The 22,981-nt window shown below is 35.1% G+C and overlaps 3 protein-coding genes across 4 annotated transcripts; all 3 read right to left on the reverse strand.

Annotated features, from left to right (window-relative positions):
- Positions 1–122: 122 nt before the first annotated feature.
- On the reverse strand, positions 123–7,053 carry LOC132173844 (alpha/beta-Hydrolases superfamily protein). 2 transcript variants are annotated; one of them, XM_059585487.2, is made up of 11 exons: positions 6,635–7,053; positions 6,190–6,385; positions 5,334–5,416; positions 4,870–4,970; positions 2,641–2,736; positions 2,273–2,326; positions 1,448–1,596; positions 1,139–1,256; positions 835–925; positions 519–753; positions 123–416 (listed from the first exon to the last, which is right to left on the reverse strand). In XM_059585487.2, the coding sequence occupies exons 1-10, from the start codon at positions 6,753–6,755 to the stop codon at positions 539–541; spliced, it is 1,224 nt and encodes a 407-aa protein (XP_059441470.2). In that variant the 5' UTR covers positions 6,756–7,053; the 3' UTR covers positions 123–416; positions 519–538. The 2 variants fall into 2 exon arrangements, with proteins under 2 accessions (XP_059441470.2, XP_059441477.2); XM_059585494.2 differs by having other exon boundaries at positions 5,334–5,411; positions 6,635–6,725.
- Positions 7,054–12,345: 5,292 nt separating this feature from the next.
- Positions 12,346–12,837, reverse strand: LOC132167235 (putative B3 domain-containing protein At4g03160). Its single transcript, XM_059578144.2, has one exon. The coding sequence runs from the start codon at positions 12,835–12,837 to the stop codon at positions 12,346–12,348; it is 492 nt and encodes a 163-aa protein (XP_059434127.2).
- An 8,588-nt stretch (positions 12,838–21,425) lies between these two features.
- Positions 21,426–21,902, reverse strand: LOC132167216 (putative B3 domain-containing protein At4g03170). Its single transcript, XM_059578123.2, has one exon. It carries the CDS (start codon positions 21,900–21,902, stop codon positions 21,426–21,428), a length of 477 nt encoding a protein of 158 aa, XP_059434106.2.
- Between the last annotated feature and the right edge of the window lie 1,079 nt (positions 21,903–22,981).

A 22,981-nucleotide genomic window follows, 5' to 3' on the forward strand; every position in this document is an offset into this window, starting at 1 on the left:
TTTTAAGTTCCATCAACCAGGTAGCCAGGTAAAGCATGTTACTTGTAGTTGTAGAGATTACGAGACTGATTTATTCTGTAATTAGCAGAAGGATTCGAAAAAAAAAAAAAAAAAGACCCATTAAATGTTTCTCTTTTGAATTGCACCCGGAAAGGTGTAGTAGGGAGCAGAGAGTTTGTTGTAGATACAGAGGGGATTTGTTATCATCAAAATGAACCAATGGCACGGGGAGAAGGATCTGCCTCAAAATATTGGTTGTTCCAATCTCCCAACATTTGTGCCTCCAAACAGCTTTGAAGATGCGTTGCGAATGCATAAGCCTCTCATCTTATTGAAAAATGTTGTTGAAGAATCCAGTGTATTATTCATCACTTGGTTGACTTCGTATAGGGTAATGGGTGACAAATCAATTGACCCTGCACAAGAACGAAAAAAAAAAAAAAAAACTGTTGAGCTTCTGTTATTTATGGCCTTCAACAAGGGAAAAATTAAGAGAGGAAGTTGGAGCAGAGGATTACCAGTAAGAAGAAACAATGGTTCATTGACTGTTCTCTAATGTAAGGGAAGTTCCAACTCTAGCCGGTTTACAACTTGTTATAACCCTCCGACCATACTCGAATGCCAAAACAAAGAGACCAAAGAAGTACAACACGCAAAGCTGCAGTTTTGATAGCAAGTAATAAAACACGAGAGAGGCATTGCTTCCACCCTCTGTGTTTATTCTCATTAATGCCATCCTTGTCCCTATCCACCCTGCCGGAAAGAACAGCACATATCAGCACATGATCGCAAAAAAGGAGGTGGACAATTCAGTGGTGGATATGTGATACTTACCAGAGCTTTTCTTTGGCATATTAGTCCAAACACTAGGCTTCATCTTCTTCACTTCTGATGCCTCTATCAACTCAAGCAGTGCTTGATTGACCTGTAATTTTAGGGGGGGGTGGAAAGTAAAGTATTTAGGTTCCCTTTTTCTTGTCAAGTACGGTCAATATAAGTCATGGGAAGTATATCCCAACAGAATTGGGATTAAATTCTATGGATTATTGAAGTGCTATTGACTTAGATTTTTTTTTCACCATGCCATAATCCCATGACCTGCTTTATCATAATATAATCAACTACAGATGAAAAATACCTCTTCGGTCCTCTCATGGCTCACTAGATGACCTCCATGAAGTTCTACCATCCGAGCAACAGGCTGCAGCTTCTCCGCAAGTTTCCTTGCGTAATATATTTGAGCAATTATATCATGCCTATACATTCAGAGAGTAGACATTAGTAGTTTAGTACCAATGAACCTAGAAGTTAGATATTCTAAAATTCATCTCATTTTAAGCTTAAGAACTTGAATTTGCCTCAGTACTCATATGAAAAGAATAATATTTTCTTGATACAGCACACACAAAATATATATTTTTCTTTTACAGAAAATCTGGCTGCGCACCTGCCATGAATGACTGAAACAAGAATTCCAGCGGAACGGATCATTTCGATTTCTGCTCGAGTCATTTTATGTGTCCAGCAAGCATTAACTTGACCCTCAAAACCATTGTTAGACTGCATTCCAGTTGCTGATATACCTTTTACATATTCCTGCAGCACACAGGTCAAATGTCAAGCTAGGGACATCTTATTTTGAAGTCTATGAACAATTGGTCAAGGATGATTTGCTATTAAAAGACAGTCCTTTCAGGAGCTGACAGATCCAGACTCCCAGGTCCAACTCTATGTTTGATCTCAGTACTTCAATGGTGATGTTTGCAAACAAGTACAACAATGGGTAAAGGAAAGTCATTGAGACGCAACCTATAAGTTGTTAAGATACGTATGTAAGCATTATTTAGTGACATGATAATACACATTTCTGAGTCATCAGCGAATAGAGCTCAGAGGAGAAAAAAAAAAGAACAAAGAAAAAAAGCGAGTCATCAAATAGAATGTATGCCAAACCAGAAGAGTGATTATGGCTACAAAAACTTGTCCAGTATGCCTAAACTATACAACTAGCTGATTAGGTTAATTTGACTTTACCCTGGCTTAATTCTGTTGTCATTTAGTTGTTTTACTGCACTAACATGTGTCCAATAGATCAGGGAAATCTAACATGTGTCCAATAGATCAGGGAAATCAAACAATCCACCAAAAGTGAAATTAGCACCATCTTCATGCAAATTTATTATGGTAAAGAAAATCAGTTTATTTACTTTCAATTCTCAATAAAATTATCATGCAAGGGGTAGTCAAGATTGATAGCTTTAACATTTCTTACTTGATATAAGATTGTTCTTCTGGTGTTAGGTCCAACATATTCTTCAAGATACTCCTGCGTATCATATACAAAGTGAAATTGCATGAGTTAGCTAAGAATGAAATTGTATTTCTAGTTTAAAATCAGTAAATATAAATGAGAGCTTAGAAAATGTGAAATGTATATCAAGATTGTTTTCAACTGAATATCAAAATATTCATGTTAGAGTCAGGGAACTCTTAATATGGAAAGTAGCAAAGATGACAACTGCAGCCCAAGCAAATTCTTATTGCATTACGAACGCTTCCAAATAAATCATTTTTCTTCACCAGTCAAATATCCATAATACATATCCAGCAAAACGAGAGAGAATTGAAAGTATCTTTTACCCTTGAGTAGTGGGTGTCCAGGTCAACAGCTGCCCGTTGCTCAGGAGTTTTGGCCCGTAAGAAACGGATTGCAACGGATAATGTTTGTCGATCGAGCTGCAAGAAAAAAATAATAATTTGACCATCCTTTCAAGAAATAAGTTCAATTGCAAAATTTAGGTATTAAACATAATAAGTTTCATATTAAGTTCACCGTCCATGATAGTCATTTAAGCTTGTAGCTTAAATTCTGGTCTTATGACAATTAGGGTGTTAATTTACCAGTGGGATTTAATTGATCTAAGGATGAAAGTTAGCTTTTAGGATTTGAGTTATAAATCCTAGTAACTCTCATAGTGATTTGCAAGTCGGATTAACAACTTACGTTTTGCTATTGTCGTGTTATTCTCTTTCTTTTCTTCTTCTTCTTCTCTTTTTTCTCTTTCAATCTATGATATCTCTTATGTTTCCTTATTCTCCTTTTGTCCTCAGCTTTCAGAATACTTCGTTCTCCACTTACATCACAATCAAAACTGATTTCTTTACTTTATACAAAAAATCTTATTTTTGTATCCCTAAAATTTTCCCACACCACTTATCAAAAAAAAAATCTTCCCACACCAAGCCATCTTCATTACACTCCAAAACCTACTACCTAGATATTACTGGACTATATTCTTTATTTTCTGTGTCCTGTTTTCAAAACTTCAGCTTTTATCCAAAATGCTATTCACCAGTAGTCACGAGCTTAACCCACCATTTTCTTTAGAAAGACAGCCCATTATCCAATGACCCTGAGGTAGATCTTTGTCACTTTCCCTACTATCACAGAATAATGCATTCTGCACATAGATAATTATTAGATTTCTCATGTGTATCTACAATGGTGATATAATAATATCACATGAAATTGCAACTTGAGTGGGCTTGGCTGGAATCAAGGCCAAATTGAACTGACCTAAGGAAAGTAAAGATGCCCACAGCTTAAGCCCTATACCATGTTCTGGATTCACAATTTAAGCTTCAGTCTTAATAACTTAGAAAAGATTGGATGAATTACGCTATGTTGTGATTTTGGCATTCCTCAATCAAGGACAAGGACAAATTAGGGTGTGCTTTCAAATGAAATACTAATGGTTGGACAACACAACAACTTCCAATGTCTTGAAGGAAAATGAAGTTAACAAGTTACCAGCATATAGAACTAAAGATTGACAGAAAGGACATTTGAAACCAATTAAGGTTGACATTATATCTGATAATTGCCAATAGAACTTTCTTGAATAGTATAATGTTATATCTTAATACTGCAAAAATAACGCATTAACATTTTTAAAAATTCTTATATACCAATATTTTTGCAAGTTGAATAAACAAAAAAGTTAAAAGTGTAGGTTCCCCTAGCCACTAAAGTTCACTGTGCGCAGATACCAAAAAAATTCACTTTGGAAATTAGACATGATTGATTTCTGCTCCGTCTTGCAGGAGACTATATATGATATAGTGAAAAGGAGCATATATTAACCCTTGCAAAATCAAACAGTCCTCAATGCTGCTCCTCCCGACTCATAATTTATCTCCTCCAGCTGACAAGTGGTGGTGTATATGGTCGATTTTATGATGAAATAATACTCATTATTCACCCCCATTTAGTTTTATATGAACCTAAAGAAATTTTGGTGTACAAAGAAATTGTTCCATAAGATGAATTATGACATTAGTGCAACAGATTCCAACTGTATGCAATCATACTTGATCATCAAATCATGAAGTAGCAGTTCTAGTTCCAGAAGTTCCACAGTGAAAGGTCAATTGATTCCAGACCTTGGTTTTTCATTGCATAAGCAATACCCAGATTGGAGTGTAGCCATCAGTAAACATAAACATTTGAAGCTTTAAGTATTTAACGGATATATGGCAAATTCTATGTCCCCGGCTAATGTCATTTCAAAGCAGTCCTCTAGGATGAGTGTAAAGAGAAAATTTGAACAAAGACAAACTCGACGTTTGAAACCAACATGGATTCAAATGCAATAGTTTGTGCATGATGAACTGAAAATATTAAAATTTATGCACTTATAGATAACAATGGATATGCAGCCATATTCGTTTAACATGATGTTGGTTGCAATGTCTATTTCAAAAAAAGAAAAAACTGTAATCATATGATAAGAACGTAATATCTATATTCTACAGATTAAAAGGAATTAAAAATGGTCTAGCGGAGTGGTGCCAAAAGATATAGAATACCTTTGGAAAACACTCGAAACCTCCACCTGTTACGTTAAGTAAAGCCAATGAGAGAGCTCTTTCAGGTACCGATGCTGCTAACTTGCAAGCTATCATAGCTCCTGTTTTGACAGTACAAAATAAGAATCTAAAAAATGCTTTGATTTAGAAAATATATTTTTTTGCAGCGTGAATCTAATTAATGGTACCAAAACATTAAGAAAATCGACCATTTGTTTATGCTGGTCTTGCTGCTACAAATCATTTGGAGAATCTTAAAGTACAATTTAAATTGTTCAACTGAGCTTAGTTTACTAAAACTCCATCCAATTGAACATTTTTATCTCCTGCATTGCAGCTAAACCAGCTAGAGTAGTAACCTAATTTATGCATCGTAAATGTACCATTCCAAGGGAACTTTGAAAGTTTCCTGTGGATAAACCTAGTCTAAGTCTAAACATGAAAACTCAGGGTCAGAGACTCACCCATTGAATGTCCAAAAACATGGGCTTTTTTCCAGCCCAAATGATCCAACAAAGCAATTGCATCCTTTGCCATAATCTCTGTTCTGCACCCAACAATCACATGCCATTAATTAGAAACTCAGTTTCATGTTTAAAGATCTAACCTCTAGTTAAAGAGCTGTTTGCTTACTGAGAAACTGAAGTAATTAGGAAAAAAAAAAAAAAAAAAAACTTATTCAACTGCCCTCTTAGACTTTAAATTCTTGATGATGAAAAATGCACCCCAACTAAGCTCGTAGTTTTAGTTAGCTCATTTAAGCACAGGCTTTTGTTTCTCCAATTGTAGATATGATGGAAATAAGCATTCATAAACTATAAGTTAAACAATAAAACAGAGCAAAAAGATAAATGTACTATGAAAAAGATTAAGCAGAGAAAAAAAGATAAGAAAATCAAAATCCATGCAAATGTGGGTTCAATTACATACCTAGCACCCATTAAAATACAAACCCAATTAACCAAAATTTAGCAGAATATTCACGTGAATCGAAACAAGAGCACACACCCACATCACAATGCAAACGGTGATTCAAAGACCAGCCATTAGAAAGAAACACATTATAAACCCCAAAAAATACACGAACTTAAATAAATAAAATAAAATAAAATAAAATTGGTATGGTACAATAATGAACCAAACAAAGTTTGGATATTCAAAAAAAGAAGTTATGCGAAAAAAAATTAATTAATTAATTAAAGAACTTCCACACACCCACACCACATAGAATCAAATTCAAATGGGGAACTCACTAAAAACCCAGAAAGGAAATTAAATAAAATCAGGTTCAAATTACATGAAACTGAAACAAAAACTCACGTGTATTCGGATTTTTTGGTGGGTACGGTGCTTCGACCCATTCCACGGTTATCAAACGCACATATTTCAATACCACCGCCACTCTCGTTGTCATCGGAACTCCAATCTCCGGTCCTCGTTTCATCTTCATTGGGCGTATCGGTCCCCACTAGCTCCTTGATCTGTGGGCCCAATGACTCGTGGGTCCCTGCCAATCCTGATCGTCCATCACCGAAACCATCAACGACCCAGAAAAGTACACCCAATTCAAAAAAATTCGGGAAAAAAAAAAACTGAGCTCAAATGCAATCTGGCCCAAACAAGCGGGTTTAAATGGAGTGTCGAGAAATGATCGTCACAATCCCGACGACCCAGAAAAATTCAATCAGAACCCACTTCAAGAATCAAAATATAGAAGCAAATTATCAAAAAAAAAAAAAAAAAGAATTTGAATTTGATGGGTGACCTATGATGAGGAGGACCTTGGTAGGTCCGTGACCGTACGTTCTGTAAAAGATTTTGACTCCATTGTCGCAGAGCTTCGTGTCTGAGCTGGCTTGTTGCGTCCTAATATTGCAAAACGGCATCGTTCTGCGCGTGTGAGATACAGAAAGATAGCACAAAAAGAGGTCGGTGTGGATTGGCTTCGCTGTGTATTCTCTTTCTGATTTTCCAAAGTCTCGGAGAAGAGAGAAGAGGGAGAAGAGGGAGAAGCTATTCCCGGGCGCGTGTGGTTTTAAAGCGTTGGCGCGGAACACGTGGCGCAAAACGAGTTGCTTAGCTACTGCCACGTATGATTCTCTGCTGATTCATTCAACACCCACTCCAGAAGAGGAAGACGGCAAAAGAAAAGGAGGAGAGAGTTTTTTTCTCCTTTTTTTCTGGAATAAAATTTAAATAAATAAATAATTAATTAATTAATTACACGGTTAGTTCATATTTGACTTTGAACTTTCAACATGCTTTCAAACATTCGGCGCAACAAGAAGGTTTGGCAACATCAACTCTAATTTCAACTGGTTCGGGTTCATCTGGAAGACTCAAACAAAAAGCCTTATTGTCGAAAATATAATGCTCAAAATTAATTTAATTCCTAAAATCAAAAGTCATATAATAATCCCTATTAACAACCAAATTACACCAACTAGATTCAAAATCTTAGAACACCCTTTTCATTGGTGCACCATCTAGTAGAGTAAACAAGTAGACAGAGAAGAAGTCCAAACTTTCAGAAAGTGTTGACACCGAAAGGAAAAAAAATTCAAAGCGTGCATGCGGCTTTGATTCAGCCCAGAAGAGAACCACCCACTCCCCATTGAAAGTTTACCATCCACCCCTGTCCTTGTCCCCACTTCAAACTTTCTGTAAACAATTACAAAAAATAAATAAATGAAACCTACACTTAATATAATTTATTCAAAAAAGAAACAATTTTTTAAGATCAAAGAATAAATTATATGGAAGACGAATCCAAACCAAGACTACCCCTTTTCAATGGTGGTGGTCACATCTGAGCTCTGTTTTTACACATGGATAATAGGATTGGAATCTCCATTAATCGCCAATCAAATTGCTTGCAATTTAAACAATTTATTTATCTAATTGGACATATTAATATTGTAAGGAGAGAAATAAGAGGGACAGGGTGGAATTCTTTTATCCAAATTTGAAAACAGATAGACAGACAGACAAATTGGTTCCGTTGGCCATCGTTATGTTTGATCGGTCTCTTCAATCTGGAAGGTAGCACGTGGCAGATAAGAAGTGGTTGAAACCGCGTTATGAGTCGGCTTGGGTTGTGCCGTTGTAGGGATGTGGTCAAGGTCGATTTCGTGCACCAAAAACCATAATTATATTGCCTGGTGGGGCCTGATAATGAAGTCTTAGTTGACAAAACCATCTCTTTGCCGATTGGGAAGTTTTAAGAGAATGGGGCCTGGGGCTGGGGGAGGACACACCCAGCCACGGTTTCCACCTTTTCTTTTCTTTTTCCTTTTTCCTTTTTGAAACAAACATTAGAGAAATTTTTTTTAATCACACTTGGAAATTTTTAGGTTGACAATCACCTAAATCAACTATTGAAAGGTGAGCTCTTATCATCGATGAAATGGTTTCAAGAAAATTTTCATAAGGTAGAGAATCTATTAGAGTTTGAGTACGACTTTTCGCAATGAAAAATCATTCAGTGGTCTTAAAAAATTTTAATAAAATTGGACACGTACTAAGACGAGAGTTTAACTTTTTGCATTGAAGAATTACTCACATAAGCTTAATTAACAATAATTGCACTTAATTCAAACAATCTCATCTAAGAAAAAAAAAATTGTGAAAGCCACCTACTTTAGACAAATAAGCTTCACATCCCGAATTGTCCAAAACAAGTGGGCATCGTAGTGGCCTTTTAGTAGAGACCGCTCGAATTGCAATTACAGCCAATTACATATTCTTATTCCTTAGCTTTTGGTTTATATTATCTAGAATAGAATATACAGGTTCAACCGTCAGGAACAATTCAACAAAGAATATATTTTTCCAATTTGAATGGAGACCAAAAATGTGTTGCAATTTGCTTAATCATTGAGTGGCCACATCATCTTGTTAGTGGCTATCCTATTCCACGCATATCACGTGCTGAAACAAATACCTCACGCAAATGTTACAAATTCATCTTCCACGTGTATGAGCCACCAACATCCTTGTACACACATATGGAATGGATAAATCACATTCCTTTTTATGAGCATACTTTACGCCAAGATAACATCACACTGCCTCATTTCTCTGCAACGAGGCTGACCTATTGGTGAGAAAGGCAATTCGAACCTCACCTATCTGTGATGTGATGCAGGACAAAGACAATTTTGAAGAATAGAACATAAGGAAGGAGACCCAATTCAAAAAAGGATGGAAATTTGACGGAGTTTCCCCGTCAAGAAGAAAAAAGAAAGAAAAGTTACACCTCAAAATAACATTTAAATAGACACGAACAAGATTTTAATCGTAATTTGACCGACTTTGGGCCTAGCCTGTTATTGAATTCAAAATAAATATTAATAAAACATGCAATTAAATATTAATAATTTAAATAACTCTGAAAGACCAATAAACTTGTATTTTGTTCTGCGTGTGTTCAAATAATTTGAATTCCTTTTGTTCATATTATCAAAACAAGTGGAGCCCAGATAATCTCTTATGTGAAGCTCTCATTGCATCAAATCTTAGTTCCTTCTTATCCAAATTCTAGAAGAGATAGACAAATTATTTGTGTTTGACTGGTTTTGTCAATTTTGGATGGTAGCCCGTGGCAGATAAGAAGTGGTTGGTCAGCTTGGGTTGTACTGTTGCTGGATGTGGTTAAGGTAGATTTTTGTGTTCCTACCCCATAATATTATATTTGTCTGTTGGGCCTCATAGTAATGAGGCATTCTTTTCTGTAGCAGTAGCAGTCATCTGTGACTTAAATGGCCAAATTATTTAGGCAGTTTCCAGCAACTTTCCTCATTTAAATGTCAACGCCGGTGAAGCTAAGACTGATCTCTTGGCAGTGAATTTTGCACTTTCTTATGCTGCCAATTACTCATATTTTAAGGGGATTCTCTCCAGCCATTAATGAAGTTAGACTTTTTCTAATGTTGGCCTTTTGCTCCAATTGTTGAAGACATCCATCAACACCTCATCATTCTCCAAAGTTGGACTGCCTCTAAAGTTTTCTAGAAGGCTAATTAGTTTTTTTAGAAGCATTCTCAGTTAGTTCTTGACCTTGCTTGGACATTACCCATAAACCGTTTGCAACAATAGAGAAGTTTTTTAATGAAACATAAATATTTTCTATTGCCAACTATATACAAGTGATTATAAGAAACTCTAATTAGGACTTTAACGTCTTTTTAGTTCAAATGTTGCGAACAAACTGAAATATAGGCGATAGAATTGATTATTTGTAATATTGAAAACTGGATTCAGAATCCGTGCAATAAATTTATCATATGATTCATATAAAATAAACGATTCAAATCTCACAATCTTGCTAGCAAAAAAAAAAATGATGTTTTGTGATGATTTTAGTGGGGGTTGCCGAACCACCCATTTGGTCATGGTGACTGGCCGAATGTGGTTCAACCACCTCAAACTGCCCGATTTAGTAGTAATCAGATCATCTTTTTAAGGGTTGTCAAATCACCCAAAGATGATTAGTTGAGCCGCCCTACTATGTAATACGTATCCAAAACCTTTCTTTATTTTTGTGTTGCTAGCAGATGAGACCACCCATAAAATACCTATTGTACCACATGCAAATAATTTATCCTTAAGAACCCATTTTAAGAAAATAATTCAATTGTAGACTTAAGTACTAGGATACTTTTATGATCATTTTTTTTTAATGAGAACGTGAACAATTTCAGTTGTGAAATTAGTCCCATACATTTTATGAGTAATGCTAAATACTATACGTCATTTTATTAAGTTGACGGTTCAGTATTTTTTTTTTAACAATGTATGATCCAAATGTTGATGAGCATTGTCACATCAACCCAATAAAATGAAAATGTGATGAGGGTGTAGTAGGAACCATTACTCCACATTTATATGTATACGTTATTCATTAAATGTAACTCGTGATAATTTATTTTCCTATCTAAGCTCAAATGACTTAGCTTGGCCTTTTCTTTATTTCTTGACAGAAAAGAATAAAAAAGTTAATTTAGTAAACATACGCCGTGCATGTAATGCTCAGCCAGATCCCAACAATTCCAACTATGTTCTTTCTTTAAAAAGAGGATGGATTAGGCTTGTCGCTTTGGGTTTAGGCAAAAGCTGTAGGATTTTATTGAAAGTTTGAAGATAGGCCCATTGCTTAGGCTATATAAGATTTATACATTATTAAAGAGAAACAAACCCACCATTTGAGCAAGAGATATGCATAAATGAACCAAAGCAACTCGGCTTAGCTGGCAAATAAGTTCAAGGAAGGGACAGAAATTTTCTACAAATTGATATGTAGAAAATTCTTACAAGCTAGCTTCTAAAGGCGACATTTGTTTTTTTATGTTATTAAAAAAAAACATATAAGACATACTATTAAAAACATAATGTGTCTATACAAACATGTGCCTGTAAAAAATTTGTGTCGTTGGGATTGCTTTGCAATCAAACAAGCTGACTCCAGCTAGATGGCTTCTACAAGATGTTCAGTTATTCCTCATGAAACATTGATGTAGGCCATAATAGGCCCATTATGCTCCTGGGATGATTCTTCATGATCGGCCCATAAATCGCTCCTTTCTTTATTACGTTATTATATTAAAATTAAAAAATATGCCTTATTTAGACTTTTACCTTGTATGCCTCAATTTTTTTGAACCTCCATGGCGAAAGGTCAACGACTGTGGAGTATGGGCCAATCAACAATGACTATGGGCTAGGTGATGCCCAGGCTAACCACAAGAGAATCCCTTGTGCAAAAAGATCCTGGGATCCAGCAGAAGCTAGCTGCCAATTGGCGTCCAAAAGGCCTGCATGGGCTTCAAGAGGAGGGACCTTAGCTGATTGGGCAGGTGATCCAATTCTATAGTATTTGACCAAAAAAAATTCTATAGTATTTCTTTTTCTATTAGTTATGATTTGTATAACACTGGCGTGCATAAACAATCATGCACGCTAGTGTTATTTAATTATAAAATATAATTAAAATATTATATAAACAATAAAAAATATATATATATATATATATATATATATATATAATACTAGTGTGCATGATTGTTCATGCACGCTAATATTATATAAATCACTAGCCCGAATGCCTAGGTGAGGGAATTTGAGAGGTTTATTCATCTCAAATCTCAAACATGCTCTAGTAAGCTTGTGACCTATCTAAAATTATCATGGCTCACAAATTTAATATAAAATTAATGAGTTAGAATTAAGAGTTTGACATTATTTAATTAAATGGAACGAGTTAGTATTGATGTATATGGTCTTATATCCTTAACTCGACATAACTTGAACCCAATATATGAATACATATTGGCACCCTTAAATGCTAAGCTTCAAACAAAGGCCCATATTTATTTATTTATTAACCTTCATCAAAATACTACAAGTACAAGATACAATGCCAAAAATAGAATCAAAAGTCCAACGTGCCCACCTTCGAAGCCAGTCAACTGTACCCTTTTACTTTTTCATCTTCTCAAAAAAGATGACAAAGCAAATCTCACCCTTTTCACGATGGCGGAACATCCACAGCTTGACGACATCTTTCGGCTTCACAGGATGATCACGGCAGAACGCCCCCCAGCCTTCTGTAAGAACATAGTACTTTGACGACCACAACTTGAACTTCATTTTGTATCCCACACCCTTCAGATCGTAAACGGTGACCGGAATTCCAATGTCTTCAAGGTGTTCGTCTTTATTCAGCAACGGCAAGAGAGAGGTCTTGACAAATTCTTTCCCAATGAAAATCCTGCTCTGTTCGGGTTTCGTATCAGTGGCTGTCAACTCCTTCTCATAGCGTTGAGAGCACTGCCCGATGACTCCGCGGAGCCCCGGAATTAATTGGAGATCCTCTGCTCTTGCTGGTGGGTTCTCTGTTTTCCTCAATTCACGAAGCCAATTCGGATTCTTCATAGAAGCAAGGATCCAAGCCGCTCTCTCCTCCTCCATTATTTCAAGCACTAACGAAGCTTCGCACAAGAAAGCTTAGAAAATTTAATTTGCTCAAGCTTTGAAGAAGCAGCCTCTTTAATTAAATAGGCAATGCCGCCGCAATGGATGTGGCAGGTAAGTGTTTCTTTCAAAGGGTCATGGTATCATTGGATCTTCCGTACTAAATACATTTTTACTTTTTGAATTATTGTGTGGCTGTGTAGCGATCAACCAATGCTTGACAGATGTCTAGTCTACTGACGACTGCCGTGGCTGCAGGAGTTGAAAAAGGCAAAGGCATCTAAAAGCTAAAAGAATGTGTATATCTTTTTTTTTTTTTTTTTCTAATCTGGATGTGTAGATCGACAAGCTAGACAAAGATTCTAAAGATAAGAATTTCGCCGTTCAAAGCCACCTATTTTTTTAAAAAAAGAAGCTTCTAGATTGCATTACCTATCTCCTGGCAGTCAAGAGAGAGCCTTCGAGTGACTGAGTCATCTCAAATATTGCGAACCAACTAAAATAAAGGCAATGGAGTAGACTATTTGTAATAAATTTATCATGACTGTTCATTTATAATTTTAAATGAATGGTTCAAATCTCATGCACAAGTTTGCTGGCAAATAAAAAAAAAAAAATTGTTTTGTAGTGATTTTAGTAAGGGTGGTCAAACCCATTTGGTCATAGTGACTGGTCGGGGTGGTTCTTATAGAAACATATAATAAGATAAATATAAAGCGGAATAATATGAAATAAAGAAAGGAGAGAAAGACATACAGAGATTAAGGTGGTTCAGCATATAGTCTACATCCACACTTCAAAGCCTTAATAAACTACATATTTCATTGATTATATGATATAAGTACACAACTCTATTTATATAGCTTTACATGTAATTTGAAATATTTGAAATATAAAAATATTCCTTAAATCCCTTGATTTAGAGAATACAAAATCTACATTTATTCTAAATGATTTATATCCTTAACATGTTTTTGAATGGTCCATTAGGCGACTGTGGCCAGGATTTGAATATCGGCAACTTTTTGGCTGGCATCGGTTACTTTAATCGAAATTTTGACATCGGTAACTTTTGGCTACAATTTTGACATAGGCTACTATGGCCGGAATGAGCCAACTTTAGGCTTGAAATGGGTCACAAGGGCCAAAACATCTGCCTTTTGGGCTTTTTTTTTTTTTTTTTTTTGTCTTTTCCTTTTTCTTTTGCTTTAGGCCTAGCCGGCCTTTCAGGAAGAGAAGCTTGCTCCTCTAATTTTTTTTTTTCTTTCTTTTTCGATTGCTAAACCAAACAAAGAATATGAGATCTCATTTTTATCAATTCTGCATGAACCAAAAAACTTCCTTCCTTCTTTTTTTGTTTTTGTTTTCTTTTTAGGCAAACAATGGACCTCATAAATCGTTTTCTTCTCTGATACATGTTAAAATCATAGAGAAAACAATTAGAGGAGAAAAATGAAGTGAATAAAAAAAAGAAAATTGCAATTCATAGAAACATATAATAAGATAAATATAAAGCAGAATAATATGAAATAAGGAAAAGAGAAAAAGACACACAGATTAAGGTAGTTCAACATATAACCTACATCCACACATCAAAGCCTTAATAGGCTACATATTTCCTTGATTATATGATTTGATTATATGATTTGACTACATAACTTTATTTATAGAGTTTTACATGTAATTTGAAATATTTAAAATACAAAGATATCCCTTAAATTAGGATTAACAAATATTATCTAATCACTTGATTTAGGAAATACAAAATCTACATTTATTCTAAATGATTTATATCCGTAACAGTTCTACCACCTCAAACTGCCCGATTTAAGAGTAGCTGGACCATCTTTTTAAGGGTTGCCAAATCACCTAAAGATGATTAGTTGAACCGCCCCATTATGTAATATCCAAAACCTTTCTTTATTTTTGTATTTTTTTTTTGTATTTTTTCTAAGCAAATGGGGAAAAAAGTTATAAGAGATGATTTTTTCCACTCTTGATCCGAATGGAATAAAGAATAGAGATCCCATAAGAATGCTTCCGAACACAAGGTGGGAAGAGGCCTATTTAGCTAAAGCATGTGCTCGAAAAAACGAAAATTAGCACATTGTGACACTTTCAAAGTATTTCAGTTTTGAAAGGAGGACAGTTCTAAACTAATATCATAAACAATAGAAGCAAAATTCCAAGAAGCAAAAGCAGCAGGAGAATTAATAGCCAGCAAAACAAGGAGGGCATCTCCTTCAAGATCAAAAAAAGCCAACTCCCGTAGAAGTAGCAAGCCTAGAGGCTAAGAGAGCAGCTGTAGCTTCACTTTGGAGAACATCCGAACCAACCAACTTCAAAGTGGCAGCCAAGATAATATTACCAGTAGCATCACTAATCACAGCAGCAGCAACCGCAAACGAGTCTCTAACCGCCATATCAAAATTGCCCTTAATTCTTCCCAAGAGAGGGGGAAGCCAAAGAGAGGGAAGGGAGGCATCTTTCCATGCAGAGAGGTGAAGATCAAGAGAATAAGAAACAAGCTTGATGACCTAGCAGGGATCAGGAATGATTGCATCATGCACAAGCTTTATTTTTGTATTGGTAGCAAGATCAAGCCAACCATAGAATACCTATTATACCACATGCAGGGGCATAGGGCATGCTTTGGGGGGCTGTAGACACCCCAAAATTTGAAAACTCATCCTTAATTTTTTTTTTTTTTTTTTTTTTTTAAAAAAATACCCTTACAAATATTTTTTTTGCCCCCCTGCAATTTTTTTTTAAAATATATATTTTTGCCCCCCAAACCTAAAAGTCTATTTCCACCCCTGACCACATGCAATACATCTTAATTAATCCTTAAAAAACCATTTGAAGAAAATAATACACTTGTAGATTGTAGTACTAGGATACTTTTATCTTCATTTTTTTAATGAGAACGTGAGCAATTCTGGTTGTGAAATTAGTCCCATACATCTTATGAGTAATGCTAAATACTATATGCCATTTTATTAAGCTGATGTTTCAGTATTCGTTCTTTTTTTCTTTTTTATTTTTTTTATTATTATTTTTTTTAACAATGTATGATCCAAATGGTGATGAGCATTGTTCCAACAATTCCAACTATGTTCTTTCTTTAAAAAGAGGATGGATTAGGCTTATTGCTTTAGGTTTATGCAAAAGCTGTGGGATTTAATTAAAAGTTTGAAGACAGGCTCTTTACCATTGCTTAGGCTATGGATAAGAATTTTTAAATTATTAAAGAGAAACAAATCCACCATTTGAGTAAGAGATACGAACAAATAAACCAAAGCAACTGGGCTTCGCTGGCAAATAAGCACTTCTTTTTTCATGCTCGCATATAAGTTCAGTTAGATGGCTTCTACAAGAGATGTTCAGTTATACCTTATGAAACATTGATGAAGGCCATATTAGGCCCATTATGCTCCTGGGATGGTTCTTCATGATCGGCCCATAAATTGTTCCTTTCTTTATTATGTTATTATATTAAAATTAAAAATGTTTTGTCCCCAAGAGGTAGCTCAATCGGCTGGGACCACGCTTAATGAAACGGAGGTCACTAGTTCGAATCCCCCTTCCCCCTCCTTGTGCGGACATGTCAAAAAAAAAAAAAAAATTAAAAATGCTTTATTTAGACTTTTGCCTTTTATGACTCAATTTTTATTGAGGGCCCGTTTGGCAGTGCAATTTCAATAAATGCAATTTTAAAAATTGTGTTTTTAAAATTGCATAGGAGTTTGGTAAAACATACTAAAAAGTTTTTTTTTTTTTTATCAATTGAGTGATTGGATAACATTAGCATATAATTGCGGTTTCATGACCAAATTACCAATAAGGATGAACAAGACAGAGATGATGAAGAAAAAAAAAAAAGAGAAAAAAAGGGTTTTAATATATTTTAGGTGGATATTCTTGGTATTTTTTTTCATTCTCGTTCTAAAAAAGGTAACTATTGCGCCAAATATCTTTTTAATAGAAATCGTAATTTTGTTTTAAATTCGTACTTTTTCAAATAAGCACCCTCTAATCAGCTTATGAAAATCGCCGATTTTTTTGCGATTTTAAAATTTGCGTTTTTAAAATCGCAATCCCAAACACCCTAAAATTGCGATTTGGTTTAAAATCGCAGATTATTTTTTTAAAAACGCACTCTCAAACGCACCCTGAGCCTCCCTTTCAAAAGGTCAATGGTTTGTGGAGTATGGGCCAATCAACCATGAGTATGGGCTGGTTGATGCCCAAGCTAACCACAAGAGAATCCCTTGTAGAAAAAGGGCCTGGGATCCAGCAGAAGCTAGCTGCCCATTGGTGTCCAAAAGGGCTGCATGGGCTTCAAGAGGACGGAGCTTTGTTGATTGGGCAGCTAAGATGTAGCCACAGGACTTCCTTTCAAACAACAAAAGGGGAGTAAAAAAAAACCGGTCATCAACCGATAACTGAGTACCAACTAGTAATCCGTTATTGGGAACCTGGTTGAAAAAAATCGGTAACCGGGTACCTTGGTCCGGTTACTGGTTTTGAAATTTTTATATACCCGGTTATAACGGGAAAACCGGGTATATATATATAATAATAATAATAATAACAATATATTTTTTATTTTTTAGGGCATTTTTAAACATTGGATTTTAATTTTTTAGGTCCAAAAGCCAAACAAAAATTAAAAATTTTTCAGGAATTTTGGGATTTTTTTAGGTTTTTTTTTTTTTTTTAAACAATCACAACAAAAACCCAACTTATTGGAACAAAAATGCTAACTGTTTTTTTTTTTTTTTTTAAAAGGGCCAAAAATGTTAAATTAAGCCTAAAAATTAAGTCCAATAACTAAAATAAGCCCAAAATGCCAAATTTTTTTAAAACGGGTTACCAACAAAACCCAACAGTTTTCGTTGTGACCTAACTAAAATTGCCATGTAACACAAAATTTAATTTAATTTAATTAAATGAGTCCCTCACGTGGCTATATATATATATATATATATATATATATATATATATATATATATATATTAACTTGAATTAAAATAGAGATCAATTACATCATGCAAGCCATGGCCTTAATCGGGATGCAAAGCTTACTAATGAACAGAAGAGCTAGAAGGCAAAGAGAAAAATAAATGAGAATAAAATCAGAAGGATGACTTATAAAAATAAAAAAATAAAAAAATAAGAAAAGATGCATGGATCTAAACGAGGCATGCAGACGCAGTGAGCATTGAGAATAGACCAGCTGCAGGCTTCATCAGATGGATCTACTTTGTCGTCTTCACATAGGAGATGACAAAGCAAAGGCTTCTTGTTTTAAGATGGCGGAACATACGCAGCTTAACGACATCTTTGCTGCCCAGATGACGATCATGGCAGAACGCCTTCCACCCTTGAGTAAGAACGTAGTATTTTTGCGCCCAAAACTTGAACATCATTTGGCATTCCATACCATTTGGATCGTAGACGGTGACCCGAACCCCATCGACCGGGTTTTCGTCTTTGTTCAGCAACGGCAAGAGAGAGGCCTTGGCAAATTGTTTTTTGATGAAAAGCCTGCCTTGGTCGGATTTCGTATCGGTGGCTGTCAACTCCTTCACAAAGAGCTCAGAATAGGGCCCAACGAATCCGTGGAGCCTACTTGGAAAAGAGAGAATGTTAACAATATTGTCTCTTTTCCACAATTCATGACGCAAAGCCATGGCAGATTTCTCATCCAACTCCGAGTACTGCATAAAGAAAAGAGTCCAAGCCCCAGTACTTGCGTCATCCATTATTTTGTTTTTCCTTTCCTTTCTCTCAAGCACAGAAAGTTTTGCTTAAAGAAGGCACAACAAATTAACTTGCTCTTCTCTTGTACGTAGTTAAATAGGCCAGCTGCCTCCTATATTTTTGGGTCAAGGACCCAAGGTATGTCGGTGCATTTATTTTTAAATTTTAAGAACAAGATTCTGGATAATATATAAATATTTTATTATAATTTTTCATGAGTACGTGGCGCATATATATAGATAATGATAGAATGTAATAAAAACTCTATATTTTGTCCGTAAAAGTCCACGTGGCAAGATGCCACATCTTCTTTTTGTTATTTTTTTTTTCGTCAACAAAAAAATGATGTGGCATCTTGCCATATAGACTTTTATGAGCAAAATGTGAAATTTTTATTAGATTATAGCATTTCTCATATATATATATATATATATATATATATATATATATGTGGGTTAAAAAAAGGTAAACAATAAAATTTAATAGATAAAATAAATCCTAATAGGAAAAGAAAACCATACCCTAATAGGAAAGGCAAAAACCTAATCCTTATTAAAAAAAAGGAAAATATAATTCTAATGGAAAAGGTAAAGAGGAATACTAGGCTTACAAACAAATTTTATAAAAAAACTTTTACAACATGATGTGGCACAACATGATTAGAAATGACATAAATTCAACGTTTGATAAATTTAATCATATTCTACCGCATCATATTATAAAATTTTTTTAAAAAAATTTGTTTGAAAGCATTTCCCAATAAAAACATGCATTTATCTGTAAAAAATTTGTGTCGTTGGGATTGCTTTGCAATCAAACAAGCCGACTCCAGCTAGATGGATTCTACAAGATGTTCAGTTATTCCTCATGAAACATTGATGTAGGCCATAATAGGCCCATTATGCTCCTGGGATGATTCTTCATGATCGGCCCATAAATCGTTCCTTTCTTTATTACGTTATTATATTGAAATTAAAAAATATGCCTTATTTAGACTTTTAACTTCTATGCCTCAATTTTTTTAAGCCTCCATGGCAAAAGGTCAACGGTTGTGGAGTATGGGCCAATCAACAATGACTATGGGCTGGTTGATGCCCAAGCTAACCACAAGAGAATCCCTTGTAGAAAAAGATCCTGGGATCCAGCAGAAGCTAGCTGCCAATTGGTGTCCAAAAGGCCTGCATGGGCTTCAAGAGGAGGGACCTTAGCTGATTGGGCACTTAAGATATCATATAGCCATTAGAATTCCTTTCAAACAACAAAACCCAGCAGCTTTCGCAGCAATGTCATATGATCCAATTCTAGAGTATTTGATCAAAAAAAATTCTATAGTATTTCTTTTTCTATTAGTTAACAAATGCCTAGGTGATGGCTTTCGAGAGGTTTATTCATCTCAAATCTCGAAACATGCTCTAATCCATGACATAGCTAAAATTGTCATCGTTTGCAAATCTGACACAAAATTAGCGTGTTAAGATTGAGGGTTTAACTCTATTTAATTAACTGGGTTAGATTACTATTGGCCTATATAATTTTATATCTATAACTTAACATAGCCCAAACACCCTTAATGGTATAAGCTTCAACCTTCTCCAAGCTACAAGTAGACTTCCAAGATCCTTTTGCAATACTCACAAAGCAAGGCAAGGAGCAAGACAAGCAGCTTAATTTAGTACACTTCTATACAAGTAATTTGTAATGTCAAAGGCTGAAGACAAGCGTTCAAATTAAAAAATAATGGTTAGAGCATTCCTAACAGCTATCCTAAAGTTGCTTCTTTTCCCATATATAGAAAAAATTTCAAAAAAAATCACAAAAACTCACATACAACAGCTTCTTTATATCTTCCTTATATATTATGATTGCTATAGTTGAAGTATCAATCCACGTGATTTATTATAATTATAAAAGGTAAAGGACATTCTCTTCCCTCTCACATTTCCCTATGCAAAATGAATGAATATAATATAATAAAATAAAATAAAAAGAATAATATTTTAATGTTATAGGGAAATATAAAGGGAATCAATTGTGGAATATATTTAAATAGGGAAGCACAAAGTAATTTTGTTCCCTAAATTTAGGGAAAATGAGAAAGAAGTTGCTGATCTTAGAGCACTAACAGCAGCTTCCCAATCATTTTCCCTTAATTTAGGGAATAAAACTACTTTTTGATTCCCTATAGAAAAACATTTCACAATAGATTCCATTATTTTTCCTTATATGAATTAAATATTATTTTTTTTTATCATTGCAACCAATGAGAGAGGAGAGATGATAGAGAATTGTTGGGACATGTGAAGGAGAGGAGAGAAAGAATCAGTTTTTTATAATTTAATAATGCATTGGGCATGTACAGTGTTTCCCACAATGTAGATGCCCCTTGATGTTGGTTATATTTAGGGCTTCTGATGTAGATGCTTTTTTGTGGTGTTTTTGATATTTTCCCTAAACATAGAGAAATGAATGTACTATAGGGAGTCTGCTGCTAGTGCTCTTATGCATTGGGAAATACTGTAGATGCCCTTTGATGTTGGTTATATTTACGGCTTTTAATGTAAATGCATTTTTGTGGTGTTTTTTAGATTTTTTCTAAACATAAGGAATCGAATGGGCTATAGGGAGTCTGCTGCTAGTGCTCTTATGCATGCATTATGCATTGGCAACAAAAGAAAATAACAAAATATTCTTAAATTGCCAAAAATAGAAACAAAAAGTCCTATTGCCTTATAGGCGAAAATTCTATATATATATATAACATTTGTGTTGCCAACTCGATCGGAACAAAAATCCAAGCCATTCAACTGCTCCGATCCCTTCTACTTTTTCATCTTCTCAAAAAGGATGACCAAGCAAAGCTTATCATTTTCATTATGGCGGAACACCCACAGCTTGACGTCATCTTTCGGCTTCACATGATGTTTACGGCAGAACGCTCCCCAGCCTCCTGTAAGAACGTAGTATTTTGACGACCAGCACTTGAACTTCATTTCGTATCTCACACCCTTGAGATCGTAAACGGAGACCGGAATGCCAATAAGGTCAAGCTTTTCGTCTTTGTTCAGCAACGGTAAGAGAGAGTCCCGCACAAATTGTTTCGCGATGAAAATCCTGCCCTGGTCAGCTTTCGTATCAGTTGACGTCAACGCCTTCACATAGGGCTGAGAGCATTGCCCGATGATTCCGTGGAGCATCGGGACTGGTGGAAGATCCCGAGGTTCCGGCTCTGCTCTTGCTGGCGGCCGCGGGTTCTTCATAGAGAGAAGAGTAAAAGCCGCAATCGCCACCTCCTTCATTATTTCAAGCGCTGCACTAGAAAGCTTAGAGAGTTTTTTTTTTTTTTTTGTAATCATAGCTTAAAGAGTTTAATTTGCTTAAATATAGGCCTGGTTATCGGTCAAAACGGTCCGGTTAAGGACTTTATCAGTTATTAACCGATAATTTTCGGTTAAACGGTTTATTAACCGATACCGAACCAATAAGAATTTTAACCGATAATTTCGGTTAAAACGGTACACGGTTAAACGGTCCGGTTAAACCGGTTAACCGATTTAACCGAGAGCTTTATATTGATTTATTTTGTTGGGCCAAAAACCAAAAATGAGTTTTTTTTACTTTTGAGAGCCCAAATACTTTTTGTTGGGCTAAAATAATTTATTAAAAATGAGTTATTTTAGGGACCAAATACTTTTTGTTGGGACCCAAATATTTGTTTTTTGGGCTAAAAATTGAAATTTTTTTATATTGATCCACTTCAACTTTTTTTTTTTTTTTTTAATCTTATAAAATACATTTTTTCAAAGTAAATGGACTAATTAACATAATGAATGCTAATTAGACTAGCAAAACTAGTTAATGAAAAATGCTTTTACCAAAGGCAAAGAAATCTCATCAAATGCCATCACTTAAAAAAAAAAATCAAACCTACCCAAACCCAAATTAAAATAAAATTCATTAATAAATAATAAACAAAGTATTAACTAATTAAAGTCACTTAGCAAAAGGAAAATAAGTCATGGGCAATACCATTACACAAATTCGGAAACCTGTGTCACTTGTGGGAATTTGGAAACCTCTCTAAAAGACTAAACGGCGCCGTTTTGGGACTAGGACTTAAAAAAAAAAAAAAAAAAAAAAAAATCCGGTTTCTTATCGGTTAACCGGTTAACCGATAAGAACCTCTTAACCGGACCGGACCGGACCGGACCGAATTCCGGTATACTTTTTTTAACCGATAAGGATATCGGCATATCGGCTACGGTTTATATCGGTTCGGTCGAAGCCGGTAGACGGCCGGTTAAACGGTAACGGTTAATTTGCCCACCCCTACTTAAATAGGCAATGCCACCGCCGAAAAAGCCACCTGGTGCTTTAC

Source organism: Corylus avellana, chromosome 2, assembly GCF_965113065.1.
Source record: "Corylus avellana chromosome 2, dhCorAvel1.hap1.2, whole genome shotgun sequence".
NCBI lineage: Eukaryota > Viridiplantae > Streptophyta > Magnoliopsida > Fagales > Betulaceae > Corylus > Corylus avellana.

Excerpts from the sequence above, each read along its gene's own strand:
- LOC132167235 (XM_059578144.2), bottom strand. The coding sequence starts at position 12,837 with ATGGAGGAGGAGAGAGCGGCTTGGATCCTTGCTTCTATGAAGAATCCG.
- LOC132173844 (XM_059585487.2), bottom strand. The coding sequence starts at position 6,755 with ATGCCGTTTTGCAATATTAGGACGCAACAAGCCAGCTCAGACACGAAG. Across the intron at positions 5,417-6,189 it reads ACCAAAAAATCCGAATACAC|AACAGAGATTATGGCAAAGG; the intron begins GTGAGTTTTTGT and ends TGTTGGGTGCAG. Across the intron at positions 4,971-5,333 it reads TGTTTTTGGACATTCAATGG|GAGCTATGATAGCTTGCAAG; the intron begins GTGAGTCTCTGA and ends CTGTCAAAACAG.
- LOC132167216 (XM_059578123.2), bottom strand. The coding sequence starts at position 21,902 with ATGAAGGAGGTGGCGATTGCGGCTTTTACTCTTCTCTCTATGAAGAAC.